The sequence below is a fragment of the Elephantulus edwardii genome, unplaced genomic scaffold (assembly GCF_000299155.1).
Source record: "Elephantulus edwardii isolate Elephantulus edwardi_28Jun2011 unplaced genomic scaffold, EleEdw1.0 scaffold00050, whole genome shotgun sequence".
Lineage (NCBI taxonomy): Eukaryota > Metazoa > Chordata > Mammalia > Macroscelidea > Macroscelididae > Elephantulus > Elephantulus edwardii.
The window spans coordinates 3266799-3283001 of record NW_006399800.1 but is presented as its reverse complement, the minus strand read 5'-3'; the positions used below and the strand labels follow the sequence as shown (position 1 = coordinate 3283001).

The window sequence follows — 16203 nt, the reverse complement described above, 5'->3', positions numbered from 1 at the left end:
CTGCTCCACAGGAAAAGGATGGGCAATCTCCTCCCATGCAATTAACCACCTCTGCAAACCTGCTGGAGGGTCAGTTATGGGTCGGTTCTGACTTGCCAGAACACAACAACAACAGCCAAAGCAGTAACCAAGAGTGAGAGAGAATGACAATTCAAGAGAATGAAAAGAACAGTCCTTTTGAGAATTGAGACAAGACAACAAGAGCAAGAAAACGTGCCAAAGAAAAAGCTGTCAGCTGTAAGTTAGATATCAAGAGAGCCAACTAAATGAAAAGGGAAACAGTTTCAAGAAGAGATTAAATTATTTAGAAATGACTGCAGGGCATTTATGTTTAAGCTAATACAGTTTATGCAGTGCAATCGCTCATGCTAAGCAGTTAAAATGTTTGTATTTACTCAGAACTGTTGGTGTCCCGAGCTGTGGATATTAAAGAGTTTGAACATTCAAACTCTCTTGAGGGTCTCTATACACATAGTCGACATGAGAAACAACAGCACTCTGGTAACAGACCTCACACATATCTCCCACTGCACAGCCAGGGATGTTCAGAACAGCAGAGAGAAAGAGGGCAGAGTCAAGATAAGTAAAATGTGATCGGTACTGTACCTGAAATAGGACCCAACTGGGCCATTTTCCCTAGCCATGGGAGAGGTTCTGGACCAGGCTCAAAGAGAGACATCATGAGGTTTGATTTCTTCTTGCTGTCAGCTTGAGAGTACAGCATTCCATGCCATTCAGGACTAAATGGAGAGAAGATGGAAGAGGAGAAGAATATCAAGCCTGGGGCTGACAAGTTAAATAAGTCCAGTCTGTTTTTATTCCATGTCTAGTATGTTGTTATTCCTTTTAGCAACAGGGGCTTCAGTTTTGAAAATCAGGTACATTATTTTACCAGAGCCAAGTCCCGTGCCAAAAAATGCATACTGCTGCCCCATAGAATTACAATTCCCCTAGGACACATTATTAATCAGGTAAAATTATGTATACATGAACATCAACAGCCATCTTAAAAGAGAATAAACATCGCAAAGGGCAGCAAGGAGCTGTCGAGGGAGTAAAGAGGATTAAGGGCTATAGCCCAGAAACCTTTTCAGCTGCTTCCCAGCAGCACCATCATAGAATCCTTCTAAAACAGGGCACAAGGCCTTCACTTGGTCACGTAAAAGAGCCTCTCCCTCGGGTTCTCCAAGGACGCCAGGTGATTCTTATAATCAGAGCCAATCTAAGTAATTTAGGCAGCAAGAAAAAGAAAACCACAGGCTACTCCTATTAAGAAGATTTTCATTCTTTTTTCTGGACTACTAATTTGAAGAGTGGGAAACAGGCTTCCTCTGAATAATATTAACTTCTTGCCATTCTACATTAGTCAAACCCAGGTCAGAAAGGATCAGTCACTTCCCTGTTTCTAGTAATAGAAATTGTGGAAAAGGGAAGCAAAAACTGTAGAAAATGTGAAAACTGGAAAGGCTTTCCTTAGGAAAGGATCACAGCAGAGCAGTTACAAACATGGGTCTGGAGTTAGAGCGCATGCATAAGAATCTTAGCTGTGTAAACGTGTTAACTTCTCTAAGTCTCAGTTACCTTAACCGTAAAATGGGGATTATACTGCTTGCTACATTTCGCATAGTGTTGTTGTGAGTGATTAAATGAGTTAAAATAATGCCAAGTGCCTCGAGAGCCTGGCTCATGGTGAAATGCCTAACTGGTGCTATCCACATCCTCATCCTTGGTCCTTGGCTCTGTGAGTCCTGCCTAAAGTCCCACAGCAACTTAGTAGCACTGCATGGCCAGAAGCCACCAAGCTGAGAAAGGACTTAACTCAAAGCAAGTGGGAACTGTTGATCTGTGACAAGAAGGTTTACTCCATTCTTACTGTAGGAAGTGATTACATAGAAGATTAGAAAATGATGGGAGCTGAGAAAAGTATGGCAAGAAAAGGAAAAAACCAGGGACCTTTCTATTTCTTTCAGAAAAGCCTGAGAAGCCCTTTACTAAGTGAATACATTTCCCCCCTTTCTGTCAACTAAATGGAAACAAAGTTTCCTACCCTAATTGAACAATTGCCACCATTCCTTCCACTTTCAGGCTGCCATGGAGTAGGACACAAAAGTTGGGTATTTTGCCTGCAATCTGATTGGCGGAATTCTCATCTTCATTGTCATCAGTGATGCCAGTACCCACCTCATCACCTTCTGTGAAAAGAAGAAAGCAGGTCAGCATGAAACCAGCTACAGAGGGAACAAAACCCACAAAACAAACCTACTGAAAATTACACTGTCGGCTGTTTTCAGATTTGAAAGGAAAGTATATGACATAGTAACAGAATACAGTGAAGAAGAAAAATTGATTTTAATTTCCCATTGTCCATATAAGAATCAGTTTTCATATGTTTCAAGATTCTATTTTTATGAAATGCCTAGAATAGACAAATTTATAGAAATTAGAAGACTATTCTCAGGAATCAGTGTTATAGAACAAAATGTGGATGAACAGTAGAATGAAAAATGAATTTGGTTTGTAAACTTTCACTCAACAATAAAAAGTAATTAAGTAAAAACTTAAAAAGAGAAAAACAGATTAGTGGGAGACTGAGGATGAAAGATAAAGGGTATGGGGTTTCTTTCTGGGGCATGAGGAAAAGTTCTAAATGAAATGTAGTGATGGTTGCATAACTTTTAATTCATTAAAAAAGTACTGAATTATACCTTTTAAAGGGTGAAATACATGCATGTGAATTCTATCTTGATAATCCTTGGAGAAGGACATCATGCTCAGAAGGGTGGAGGGCCAGCACAAGAGAGGAAAACCCCAGATGAGATGGACTGATATAGTATCTGGGGCAATAGGAGTTGGTGTGTCAGAATTAGTGACACTGACTGGCTCAGGACAGGGAAGGGTTCAGAGCTGCTGTACACACACAGAGTTGCTACAAGTAGTATGCGACTCAATGGCACATAACAACAACAACAACATCTTACTATACTGGTTTTTTTTTTATTGAAGCCTTTTGTTTAAAGTCAACAAGGCCTTTGTATTTTAAAGTTGGTTGTCATATTTTAGAGGAACATTCTTCTAAGTGGTACAGCACTCTCTGTTAATATGCTATACAGAGGTAACCTGGGGCTGCTGAACCTTGTGCCATTGGGATTTCAAATGGCATAATGGTTACCCATGGTGGACTGTGTTTGGTGGAGCTTTCAGTTTAAGACAGGTTTGGAAACAAGAGTGGCATCCACTTCCTAACCAAAATGCCTCTGTGAACTGTGAACTTTGAGAAATGATAGGTACCAAAAGGCTTCAGGTCTTTTGTTCATAGGGTTGCTTTGAGTTATTCTCAACTCGACACCAATCAACAAAAAACAATACTGTTAACAAAACAAAATCTTTCACTTCCAGAGTACAGTAGTGTTCCACTACATCCATTATTTTTAAATCCAATGAAATAACTGTTTCTTTCCACTAAATTCTACTACCTAACAAATTACGAACAACTTTTATAGGGTATGTGTGTAAACATACTGAAAACCACTAACTTTCCATGGGTAAACTATGTGATATGTGAATTTTATCTCAGGAAAACAGTTGTAAAATAGAGTAAAATTATTTCAGTAAGATATCTTGTAACTGTCACTGGAGCAGAACAGTAACTCACCTTTGTTAAGCGCTATCGGTAGGACCAGATGTCTGGACAGAACTGGGGGACTTGAAATATCAGCTATGTCAATAAATCCCACTATTTCCAAATCTGAAAGGAAGGAATAAACATAAAATTAATTCATGATGTAGGAAAGTACATTATTTTCTATTTGCTAGATTTCACACACAAAATACAATGATTTTTAACAATAAAGTTATTAGCAGTCTTTGTGGATGACTCTCCACATTTTAAATAGCTCCAAAAATATCAACAATTGCTTTTTACTTAATTTAGATTATATATGCAATAAACCATCTAGATTTTATTTTTATAGCAAGGTCAAAATCCTCTCTGTAGTCATGTCACCAGGGGGCAGTATAGTAAAATACTTCTTCAAAAACCACAATAATTTTTTTTTTAAAATCATCTATTCCTTTTATTGATTTTTTAACTTTTTAAAATTGGTTTGCTTACAAAGTTTGTTATATATTGTGTTTCACACCATTATTCATTCACAGTGTTTCATACAATCATTCTTGTGTATCATGTTTCATAAAATCAATCACCAATGGACTTTGCCCATCGTTACCCAGTTTTTTTTTTTGCCTGGATCCTTCCCCTTTCCTTGCCCTCCTCCCTCTACCCACCAAACTAGGCAACCCTGTGGTTTCACCCCTACTTATCCTGATCCTTCTGCTCCCACTCGTCTCCCTTCTTTGCAGATGAAAACTATGATATGAAACATTTTCCCAAGATATACATTTTCCACAAAACCAAGCTAACATAACGGTTTAAAGACAGTAATTTGTTTGCTTTTTTAAAGTTAAAGGTAAAAAAAGAAAAAGTTAAACTCAAAGTATCTTGTTGAAAACCTAAACAAAATAAAAAGTTGCAATCAAAAGTACTTTTTAAAAAAAGTTTTTCCTGATTATAAACTTAGCATACTTGAAGAATGTAAAAGACTAACTGAAGTAACTGAAACTCATTATTTATCATCAGAGAAAAACCTCTATAGATTTTCTTGAAAAGCTGCTTATTTTATGCTATTTTATTGAAATGCTTTCCAGTCTTTCTTTTAGACACACTCTAAACTGAATTTTTATGAACTGGGATTCTGCTAAGGATCAAAAGTCTGCTGTTCTGATTAATGAGTTACTGTCACTACCTCATAATAAATGAATAATTTGTTAAATAACAAATGAATCTGCAAAATAGCAAGATCTTCTCCACCTGAGAAAAAGTCTACTACATTTTAAATTGACTTAAAAAATAATCTATATGTAGTATCTGAGACTGAGAGTTTATACGAGAAAGAAAAGACCCATACAAAGTTACTAATAAAAAAAATGGGGACAACTAAATCAAATATGCTCACAATTTTCTGTTGTCTTCATACTCTGTGAACAAAAGTATTTCACTGATTTAGACTTCATGCCCTGTGACATGTAGAAGACACAACTTTTTTTCCTTTTTTTTAAAAAAAAAATAATTTTAACAAAAGTTATTCATTGCTGCACTTTTCTCCCTACCCACCCACTCCCCCAGATTCACTCTTCTCCTTGAAAAGAAAAACTCTTTCATTGTTATGCAATCCCTCTCCCCAAATCCACCCCACTATGCAGCCTTCAATCTGGACTTCTATAAGAGGACACAACTTTCTTGCAGAAAATTAACTGGGAAGCATTTATTGATGAAGCTCAAAGACAGTCTTTGGTATGGATTACATCTTATTAAGAAAACAAACATCCTCACAACTGGACCAATAAACAATATTATGCTGAACAGAAAAAGACTAAAATCAAGAATTTTATTTTACTCAGATTCACAATAAACACTAATGGAAGCAGCAGTCAAGAAATCAAGAGTATTCTATCAAATTTCGTTATAAGACTTTTGTCTGAGATGGAATTACCAAATGTTTGTTCCCAGTTTGGAGGTTTTCTTTTCACTGAAGGGGGGGGTATTAATCATGGAGTTGTACAATTTGATGGGTGGAGGGATGAGGGAAATTGGAAGAATCTGTTCTTGAAAACAATGTATTTGAATTTTGTAAATAAACTAGTATTAAAAAAGAAAGACCAACTTGGGGAGGGAGAAAGAAGGGAGAGAGATAAAATGTGCAACAATGAGTGAATGAAAATTTAACTTTTCTATAAACTTCTGTTAAAACACAATGAAAATAAAAATTTTATTTTTAAAAAATAAACAAGCAAAAAAAGAAATGAAAAGATAAATGACATTGGGTACACTGATTGCAAAAGTCTTCTTTAAAATGCTAAAGAACAAGGATGTCACTTTGAAGACTAAGGTGCACCTTATCCAAGTCATGGTATTTTCAATCACCTCAGATACATGTGAAAGTTGGGCAATGAAAGAATCACAAAGACAGAAGAATTGAGGCTTCTGAATTGTGGTATTGGTGAATATCTGTCTTGACAGAAGGGCAGCCAAAATCCTTAGAAAATTGCCTCACATACTCTTTTATTCATGAGTGACTGGGCTAACTATAATTCACTTAGATATATACATTAAAATTTATTCCCTCAGGCAACATTTGGTTAGCCAAATCCAAACCACTGTATCTGAAAGTAATACTGTAAAAAAAACAAATCTGATTTGAAGGGGGAAAAAATTAGTTCAGCTTACTACAGCGCTGTCTATTCACAATGAAAGAGAAACATGTCTTATTTTCAGATAGCCAGGAGGCCTTCCCAAACTCCTAGCTGTTGAGTCAATTTTGACTCCTAGTGACCCTAAAGAATACAGTAGACATGCCTAGGAGAGTTTGCAAGGTTGTCTTTATGGAAGCAGACTGCTATATCTTTCTTCTACCAACAGCTGGCAGTTTCAAACTATCCACTGTTCTGTTATCAGCTGAGCCGTTTAGTCACTGAACCAGGCTCCTACATATAAGGCAAAAGAACTAGATATGTGAAAAATCTGTGTGGAGCCCTTCAGATTCCTGAAAATCTGTACTCAAGACAACAACCATTTACTGTATTTACTCAATTTCAAGAATTCACTGAATAAGTATCTACTGAATAGTTACTAAATGGCAGACACTATTTAGGCACAGGGGAAGCTGCAAATAGAAACTGGAGCAGAGATGGCTTACATGTCCAAGAAGCTGAAGGTCTTCACTACTCAGAGTCCACCCACTACTAATAGAACACAATTGTCTTTACCACTGTTTGCCATTACCACTTATCCTTCACTTTGGCAATAACAACAAAGGAATCTCCTGGTAATGTGAACCAAGTGAAAGCAGGAACACATACATTTTCTTTTACATAATACAAACAGTAGAGGTAGAGGAGCTAAGAGTATAGAGACCATCTAGCTGATTCTACACACATCAATAAAGACTGGAGAGAGGGATTCATTCAGGGTCATATAGCCAAGTCTAGAAGCTATCCATTCATATTTGACCATAATAAGGACACACTCAGTGTCAGTATCTCTACTAAGAATTAACTCAAGGATTTTAAAGGTAGTGATCTACTAGATTACAAAGTACAATCTGGCCACTATTTTTTTTTTCTCTTCACAACGAGCTGGAAGAAATTGCTCCATGAAAGGTCACTAATCTGACACCTCTTACAGGCATTGTCCTGTCCAAAGTACACACTGAAGACAATAGCACCCAAGTGTCAGAATTTATGTATTTTTTTCAACTTTTCTGGACAGAGAAGAGAATAAGAGAAACGGTTGTTGTTGTTATGTGCCGTTGAGTTGCCTGTGACTGATAAAGAAAAATGTGACAGAAAAATTTTGGGGGTGAAAAAAAAGGTTACCTGTGTTAATGACTTTAGGAATAGGATCGATTTCCTCATCAACAACGAAAGGTTCTGGCCTGGGGAAGACTTGCACATCAGCAGTTAGGTGGCCACACTTGAGAACAGCATGGAAAGGTGTGTACGCCAGATCTATCAGTTTTCTAGAATATGATGATTTGTTACAAGGAAAGCAATATGATACAGAGAAAAGTAATTTCTTTCAGATGCAAGGTTTATTTTCCATTCTAATCATTTGTGAAACACAGTAAAATGGACAGTTTTTGGAGAGCAAATCTTAACTTGGAAAAGCCCCCAAAAAGCAAGTTAATCTCTGAAACTGCCGTGTTGTAGTGAGGACATCAATAGCTGTGGTCATTCTAGACTTAGTCATGCCTAATCTAGAAAGAGATGAACTTTAAAAATTTGCTACTCCTAATCATTTTATCTGGGAGGAAAAAAAAAACTGTGGAATAGGGAAAATGAAATAACAATTAGAAGAAGTAAAGTAGATATTCTTGCTTGCTGGTTGTTAAATTCTAATACTGGATTGTAAAGATGGCAAAAAAGCTCTATTCACCTACTTACCCGAACATCGACTGTACATTTTTTAAGCACAGGGGGCCATCAATGGTAAAAATCTGCCCTTCACCATTGTTTAAATCTATGAGACGTTCAAGGCAGTCCAAGGAATCGGTGCTCTGAAGCTACAAAGTAAAACAGATGTCCTCTCTAAATTGGTACGAAATGTCAGATTATTATAGGTTCACCAAAGTCAAACCAATCACCACCACACAGGTAATAAATAGAGTGTTTTCCTCCCCTTTTTTATAGCCAATGTGAGAAGGAAAATAACTCCAATTTTGATTCAAGGTGACCAGAGAAGAAGGTTATAGAAAATGACACCAATAGAGCTACTCTATTCACAAGGTGTTTTGCAAAGAGCACAGAAGCCAAACGGCTGATATTTATTCAGCATCTTCTTTCCAGAGCATTTTTGATAAGAACTGTCATTATCTGCATTTTACAGATAAAAAACTGAGGTGAAGGAAGGTTAAATGACTCTCAAACAAATGGAAAAACCAGGAAGCAAAGTGTTTAGAAACACATATCAGGATGTTACTATAACAAAAGGGAGGAAAGAAAATCCAAGCTTGCTTTTGTCAACATTTCTGGAGAAACAAAGGTAAGCATCATAAGGGAAAGAAAGATTTACACCAAAAAGAACAACTCAACCTTTTATTATTGAGAGTCTGTGTGAGAAATAAGATGGCTAAAAATGCCAGTTGTGCTTCCCTGATGGGACAATGCTCTGGAATTTCAAGAAGTATTTGAAACCCATAGTCTTTTCAAATGTATTTTAGTGACCAGCCTCAGCTGAAACCAATGAGGTTCAATGTTAAAGTATATGCAGAGTGTTTGTGTGTGTGTGTGTGTATACACACATGAGCTGGAAGAAAGACTAATTTATAATCTCTCCATGAAAGGTCACTAATCTAACACCCCTTATAGGCATTGTCCTGTCCAAAATACACAGAGGACAACAGCACCCAAGTATTAGAATTTATTATTTCTTTTCAACTTTCCTGAACAGAGAAGAAAATAACAGAAGTTGTTGTTGTTCTGTGTCATCGAGTTTCCTGTGACCCATAAAGAAAAAGATGACAGAAAGTTTGGGGGTTTAAAAAAAAGGGTTACCTGTACACACACACACACACACAAACTTACACACACACACACACACACACACACACACACACACACACATTGAACCCCACTTATCTAGTCAAATTAATAGGACTTAGTAAAAGGATTACCTCTTCCAAATTTGCCATGCACATGATGTACAACTTAGATGGGAAAGGAAAGGGGAGTGGGAACCTGTTGCTCTCACTTCGCTGATTGTGAGTGGCCAGCGAATGCCTCAGGGAGCCTCTACCGATGCCAAGACAGCCATCTGTCACCAGGACAACCTGTTTGCAAGAAGAGATTTGCACATTAAATACAACTATTGAAAGCAGTCCCATCTATCAAAAGTTTTCATTTCTTCCTAATTATTTTATGTTGAATTACCTCTACAAGAATTAATTACTGATAAAAGCAGCAGCCTGAATACATCTAAAAACCATTTTGTCAAGTGAAAGATGATAGACACAGAAGGGTACATTTTGTATGATTCTATTTTTACAAGTTCTACAACAGATAATGTCAAGTTAAATCAGAATAGGAAATGTGCAACCAAGAGTGTGTTTACCAGAAAGGCAATGAGGAAACGATGGGTAATGGAAACGTTTCTTTCTTAACTGAGGCGGGGTTTTTTTGCCATCAAGTTGACCCTGACTCATGGTCATCCCTGTGTGGCCAGAGCAAAAGCACTCCACAGAGTTTTTAAGGCTGTGGGTTTTGGAAGCTGATCAACAGGACTATCCACTTAAGTGCCCCTGCTGGGTACAAAGTACCAGTTCTTCAGCTAGCAAATGTTTAACTGCTGTGTCATCCAGGGACTCCCAAGGGTTACAGGGGCAGAGACCTTTGTGAACATTCAGTGAACTGTGTACTTAAGATCTATTCATTTTACTCTATCATATCTAATTAAACTTACTTTTTTTTAAATAAAGAGAGAGGATATTAGACAAATCTACTGTTTTAGTTATCTACTGTTGCTAGCACAGAAATACCACAGGTGAGTGGTTTAATGAAGACGTTTAAAAATGTTAACCTATACAACTTTATGTCTGATAAATATACTATGATTAATTATGTTTATTTTTTAGATTGGTTTATTTACTAAGTTCATATATATTGTGTTTCACACTATGCTTCATCCACATTGTGTTATATACTATCATTGTCATGCATTATGTTTTATAAAATTAATCACCACAGGGACCTTGCCTATCACTAGCCTCAAAAGATATTTCTTAAATCCAAATTCAGGGTGCTGACTCCATGGGGAAGGCTTTCTCTTTCTGTCTACTTTGCAGAAAGATCTTTTTTTATTTTTATTTTTTGTGTGAGTGTACCGTCAAATCAGATCTGACTGGTACAGGAGGAGATTGTCCCTCCTTCCCCAGCAGAGCATCTGATGGATTTGAACCGTGCACCTCTTGGATTGTAGTTGCAGCTCCTTGCCACGAGGCCACCAGAGCTCCCCTTGGTCTCAGTTTTACTTGATTACCACATAGCATCCATCTTCTCCTCATTCCTGCTTCCTTGTTTCCATGACTCATCTGCTCCTTTTGTATCTCAAAAGTGATTGGTTTAAGATACAAACTAAAAACCTTGTTGCCATCAAGTTGGTTGCAACTCAGGGTTTCCCTCTTTTGGGTTTCCAAGGCTGTGAATCTCAATGGGAAGAGACTGTCCATCTCACTCCTGGGAGTGACTGGTGGATTAGAACTGCCTGAGATGCTCCTCCTTATGGTTAGCAGTGCAACACACTATGGACTGCTCCACCAGGACACAAATAAAAGAACAGCACTATTAACATAAAAAAGAAAACACTATTTCTAGATGGAATTATATGCACATGTACCAACCCTTTAATGATTCCAACCCACAGTGCCCCTACAGGACAAAGTAGAACTGCCCCATAGGTTTCTAATGTTAGAATGGGTTGTGATTTTTTAAAGAAAGATTATTTTATTAATTTTAATGAACATTTACAGAGATTTTGGATTTTCATTCATTCATTGTTGCGCTTTTATAGAATGGGGTTTTCAATGCTATAATTTCTTCCTCCCCTCATAGTTTCCTCCAGCCCAGCCCAACTCTAGTTCTGACCACAGGATTTCAACTGACTTCAATGCTATAATCTTAAGAAAGCTGACTGCATGCACATCCAAAAACTTCTCCAACAGGGTAAAAAAGGGAAGCCACAGACTGGGAAAAAAGTATTTGGTAATGACATATCAGATAAGGGACTTACATCCAGAATTTATGAAATACTTGAGCACCACAGCAAGATAAAGGTAAATAATCCAATAGAAAAATGGGCACAGGATATGAACAGACACTTCACCAAAGAAGACATTCAGATGGCCAACAAACACATGAAGAAATGTTCAAAATCTCTAGCTCTAAGAGAGATGCAAATCAAAATATCTATGAGATATCATCTCACCCCAGTCAGAATAGCAAAATTTAACAGAACAGCAAACATCAAATGCTGGAGAGGTTGTGGAGAAACTGGAACGGTTATTCACTGTTGGTGGAAGTGTAAAATGGTGCAACCACTATGGAAGGCGGTATGGCGCTTTCTCAAAAAGTTGCAAATTAGAGATATACCATTTGACCCAGCAATTCCACTACTGGGAATATACCCCAAAGAGACCATAACTGACATCCAAGCAGATATATGCACACCCATGTTTACTGTGGCTTTGTTCACAATAGCAAGGAGTTGGAAACAACCTAAGTGCCCATCAACAAACAAATGGATGGAGAAGCTGTGGGATATATTCACACAATGGAATATTAGGCTGCATTGAAAAACAAGGAACTCATGCAATATTATTCAAAATGGGTGACCCTGGAGGACATTATGCTGAGTGAAGTATCTCAGTCACAAAAAGACAAATACTGCATAGTGCCACTGTTGTAAAACAGGACTGACCCTGGGCTTGGGGGGGAGACCGAGAAAGATGGGTTCAATAATGTATACTGCACTGAAACAGATGAGGGAGAAAACGGTTTAAAAGGTATATGTGATTAGGTATTTTTGTCATAACAGGAGTCCAGAGCGAAGGCTGTATAGTGGAGTGGACCTGGTGGGAAGGATTGTAAAACAATGAAAGAATTTTTCTTTTACTTTTCCAAGAGGGTAGTGTACTGGGGGGGAGGGTTGGGAGAGGAGAAAAGTGCAACAATGAATGAATGGAAATCCAAAGTCTCTGTAAATTTTCATTGAAATTAATAATGTTGCTGTTGTTGTTATGTGCCGTCGAGTCGCTTGGAAGTTAGTAATAAATTTAAAAAAAAAGAAAGCTGACTGCTTGTACACCAATGTTCATAGCAGCATTACTCAAAATAGTAAGAAAATGGAAACAGACAAAATGTCCATCAACAAACAACAAATGGCTTGAGAAATTGTGGTACATTCATACTGCAGCACTCAGGAGCAATGATTTTGAAAAATACTATATAACATGGGAAAGGATGGAGAGCATTATGCTGAGTGAACTATCTCAGTCTCGTAAGGGCAAACACTGCATAAGACTATTATTGTAAAAATAGAAGGATTACTAGTAAGATGTGCACCAAAGTCCAAAGGAGAAAAAGTAGGGAGGAGGGAGCCTTACAAGGGGTGGGGAATCTCAAGGCTGCAGAGTTTTGTGGACAGAGCTAGGGGGTGAAGGAATTAGGAAAGATCCAGTAGGGACCTTAAAAGGTGGAGTAATCATGGACATGGATCAATGGTGATTAATTTTCTAAAACAATGTATGGGAATGATAATGTGAAACACAATGTGAATTGAGGAATGCATGAAATACTAAAAACACACACAGAGTATATATAGTATATATAGTGTACGTGTGTGTATATATAGTATATATACATATACATATACATATACATATATATATATGAAAGCTGACTGCCTGGTGCAATCACTATGGAAGGTGGTTAGGTACTTTCTCAAAAAGTTGTAAATAAAAACATCATTTGAAAAAAAAATATCATCTGATCCAGCCACTACTGGAAATATACCCTAAAGAAACTATAACCACTACCCAAAATGATACATGCACACTCTTGTTTATTGCTACGTTATTTACAAGAGCAAAGAGATGGAAGCAACCCAAATACCGATCAACAAACAAATGGATAGAAGAACGATGGCATATTCATACAATGGAATACTATCAGCACTGGGAAACAATGCCATTACACTACATGGGTGACCCTGTAGGTCATTATGTTGCGTGAAATCTCAGTCACAAAAGGACAAATGTTGCACAGCACCACTATTATAAAGCAAGTCTGACATAAGGGTTTGGGAGGAGAATAGGGAAAGAGTGGATAGATAATGAATATTGCACTGGGACAGATGAAGAAAAGAACAGTTTAAAAGGAATATAGTATGATTAGGCATTATATATACAGGACAGCAGCCCAGAGTAAGAGGTACATTGCAAAGAGGACTGAGCAGGTGGGAAGGGAGATAATTGTGCAACAATGAATGAATATTTTAAAAACAAAAAAAGTGAACTGGGATAGGAGGAAATGAGGGAGAGGGGTAAAAATGTGCAACAATGTATGAATGAAAATCTAACTTTTCTGCAAACTTTTGTTAAAATCACAATTAAAATAAAAAGATTTATTTTAAAAAAAAAAGGCAAGTTGACTGCTAGATCTTCCTCCTGAGGAGTGTGGTTGAGTTTCAATTGCCCACATTTCAGCTAACAGTCAAATTCTTAATCGTGGTGCTACCAAGGTTCCTGTCTAAATGTATTACAATACTGTTGGGTCAGAACCCATTCATGGCTGACCACTGGATTTTTTTGTTTTTATTTTCTACTATTTTATTTACAAAATTCAAATCCACTGTTTTCAAGAACAAATTCTTTCAATTTCCCCCTCAACCTATCCATCAAATTGTACAACTCCATGACTAATCCCTCTCTCCCCCTGCACATCTTCATCCCTCTGCTTCCAACCTCTCCCACCCCTCCTGGATCCTTATACTCATTCTACAATAATGGTTTTATACAATATTTATCCTGTGGGACTGAGTTCACTCAGTGTAAGGCTCTCTAGTCCCTCCCAAATTAGGTAATAATTTACAAAGTTATTGCTCCTGCGTGCTGGAATACTACAGTATTCCATTGTGTGAATGTACCATAATTTCTCAATCCACTCGTTTGTGGTTGGACATTTGGGCTGTTTCCATGTTCTTGTGATGGTGAATAATGCTGCAATGGTGCACAGTCTCCATTTGTGCCTCAGCTCTGATTTTCTCAGGGTATATTCCAAGTAGTGGAATAGCTGGGTCATATGGAATTTTTGTTCAGCTTTTTGAGAAAGTATCTAACTGCCTTCCAGAATGGTTGTACCATTTTACAATCCCACCAACAATGTGTAAGAGTTCCTTTCTTGCCACATCCTCTCCAACATATATTTTTGCTGCCCTGTTAAACTTCGCCACTGTCACTGTAGAGACAGCACCTCATTGTGATTTTGATTTGCGTCTCTCTTATTGCCAGTGATTTGGAGCATTTCTTCATGTGTCTTTTTGCCATTCGAATAACATCCTCTGTGACCACTCGATTTCTAAACCTGTAAATCGTATGGAGTTTGCCCATTTTTCTCCTGAGAAGTCAATGGCAGTTTTGAGGTACCAGAGAGATGAGGCCTTTCGGTCAATGGTGTAATTCCCTATAGATTATCCTACAGAACTCCCACTCTAGGGTTAGGATTATATAACACATATTTTGTTGTTGTTGTTGTGCACTGTAGAATCGGAACAGACCCTTCAAGTAGGTTTTCAGGGGCAGTAAATTGGATGAAAGGAAACTGCCCATCTTTCTCCCACAAAGTAGCTGGTAGATTTGAACTGTCTGCCTTTGAGAGAGCAGTACAACTCCTTACCACTAGACCCTTAGGGCTTCCTTACATATATTATTTTGTTTTTGTTATTATGGAACATTGAGTATGACTCATAGTGACCTTATGAACACAGATTTGAATCCTGACCTATAAGCTGTGCCATCCTCATCATCTCTGACACATCTGAGCCCACTGCCAGTCACTGTGTCCACTGTGTCAATCCATCTGCCTGAAGGTTTTCCCCTCCTCCACTGACCCTCTACTTTTCCAAGCATGATATCCCTTTCCAAAGAACAGCCTCTCCTAGCAACATCCCCAAAGTATGTGAGACATAGCTTTGCCATCCTTGCTTCCAAAGTGCATTCTGGTCGCACTTTTTCCAAGACCAATGTTTGTTCTTCTGGCAGTCTATAGGGATATTTTTTTTTTTTTAATTTTAAATTTAATGAACATTTACAGAGACTTTGGATTTCCACTCATTCACTGTTGCAAGTCTATGGGATATTACATACTGTTCTCCTACAACACAGTTCAAAGGCATTACTTTTGTTTTTCTTCTTCACTGTCCAACTCTCAGAGGCCTATCAAGTGATTGAAAATACCATGGCCTAAATCAGGAGCACGTTAAGTCTTCAAGCTATCAATACTTTGGAGATGTTCCTAGCAGTAGTAGATTTGCCCAGTGCAATACATCTCCTGATCTCCTAACTGTTGGTCCCAAGGGTGCTGACTGTGGATTCAAGTGAGTTGAAATTGTTGACAATTTCAATCTTTTCTTCATCAATCATGATGTTGCTTATGATCCAGTGGTGAGGATTTGTGTCTTCCTGATGTTGAGATGCAATCCACATTGAAGGTGGTAGTCTTTGATTTTCTGCCTCAAGCGCTTCAAGTCTTCCTTACTTTCCGCAAGCAAAGTTGTATCATCTGCATAATGTAGGCTGCTGGAGGGCACAATTCAGTGCATAATACCCTATCTCTTATTTAAAAAAGGACTGAAACAAACATAACCAATACTTAATTAACTGTACTACAACAAGACCTCTGATTCGGTACCTAACATACCTATCTAAAAAAATGGCACAAAGACTCATTTCACAGGGTATCAAATACTAGCACAGAAGTCTAAACTCTGACACTTAAATGTTCAAAGTATAACAAACTCTAGCTAATAACCACTTTTAAAAATTTATTATTAATTTCAATGAACATATAAAGAGATTTTGGAATTCCATTCATTCATTG

General features: G+C 37.6%; 1 protein-coding gene across 4 annotated transcripts in view; it reads right to left on the bottom strand.

Annotated features, from left to right (window-relative positions):
- VWA9 (von Willebrand factor A domain containing 9) overlaps positions 1-16203 on the bottom strand; it is a 53149-nt gene that overhangs the window by 19985 nt on the left and 16961 nt on the right. For 3 of the 4 annotated variants that reach the window (XM_006886647.1, XM_006886646.1, XM_006886645.1), the window contains 6 exons: positions 9228-9383; positions 7999-8117; positions 7432-7574; positions 3653-3745; positions 2048-2192; positions 607-740 (listed from right to left, as the gene is read on the bottom strand). In XM_006886647.1, coding sequence (XP_006886709.1) covers positions 607-740; positions 2048-2192; positions 3653-3745; positions 7432-7574; positions 7999-8117; positions 9228-9383 — 790 coding nt within the window. The remainder of the gene's footprint in view (positions 1-606; positions 741-2047; positions 2193-3652; positions 3746-7431; positions 7575-7998; positions 8118-9227; positions 9384-16203) is intronic. The other variant, XM_006886648.1, reaches the window with a different exon arrangement.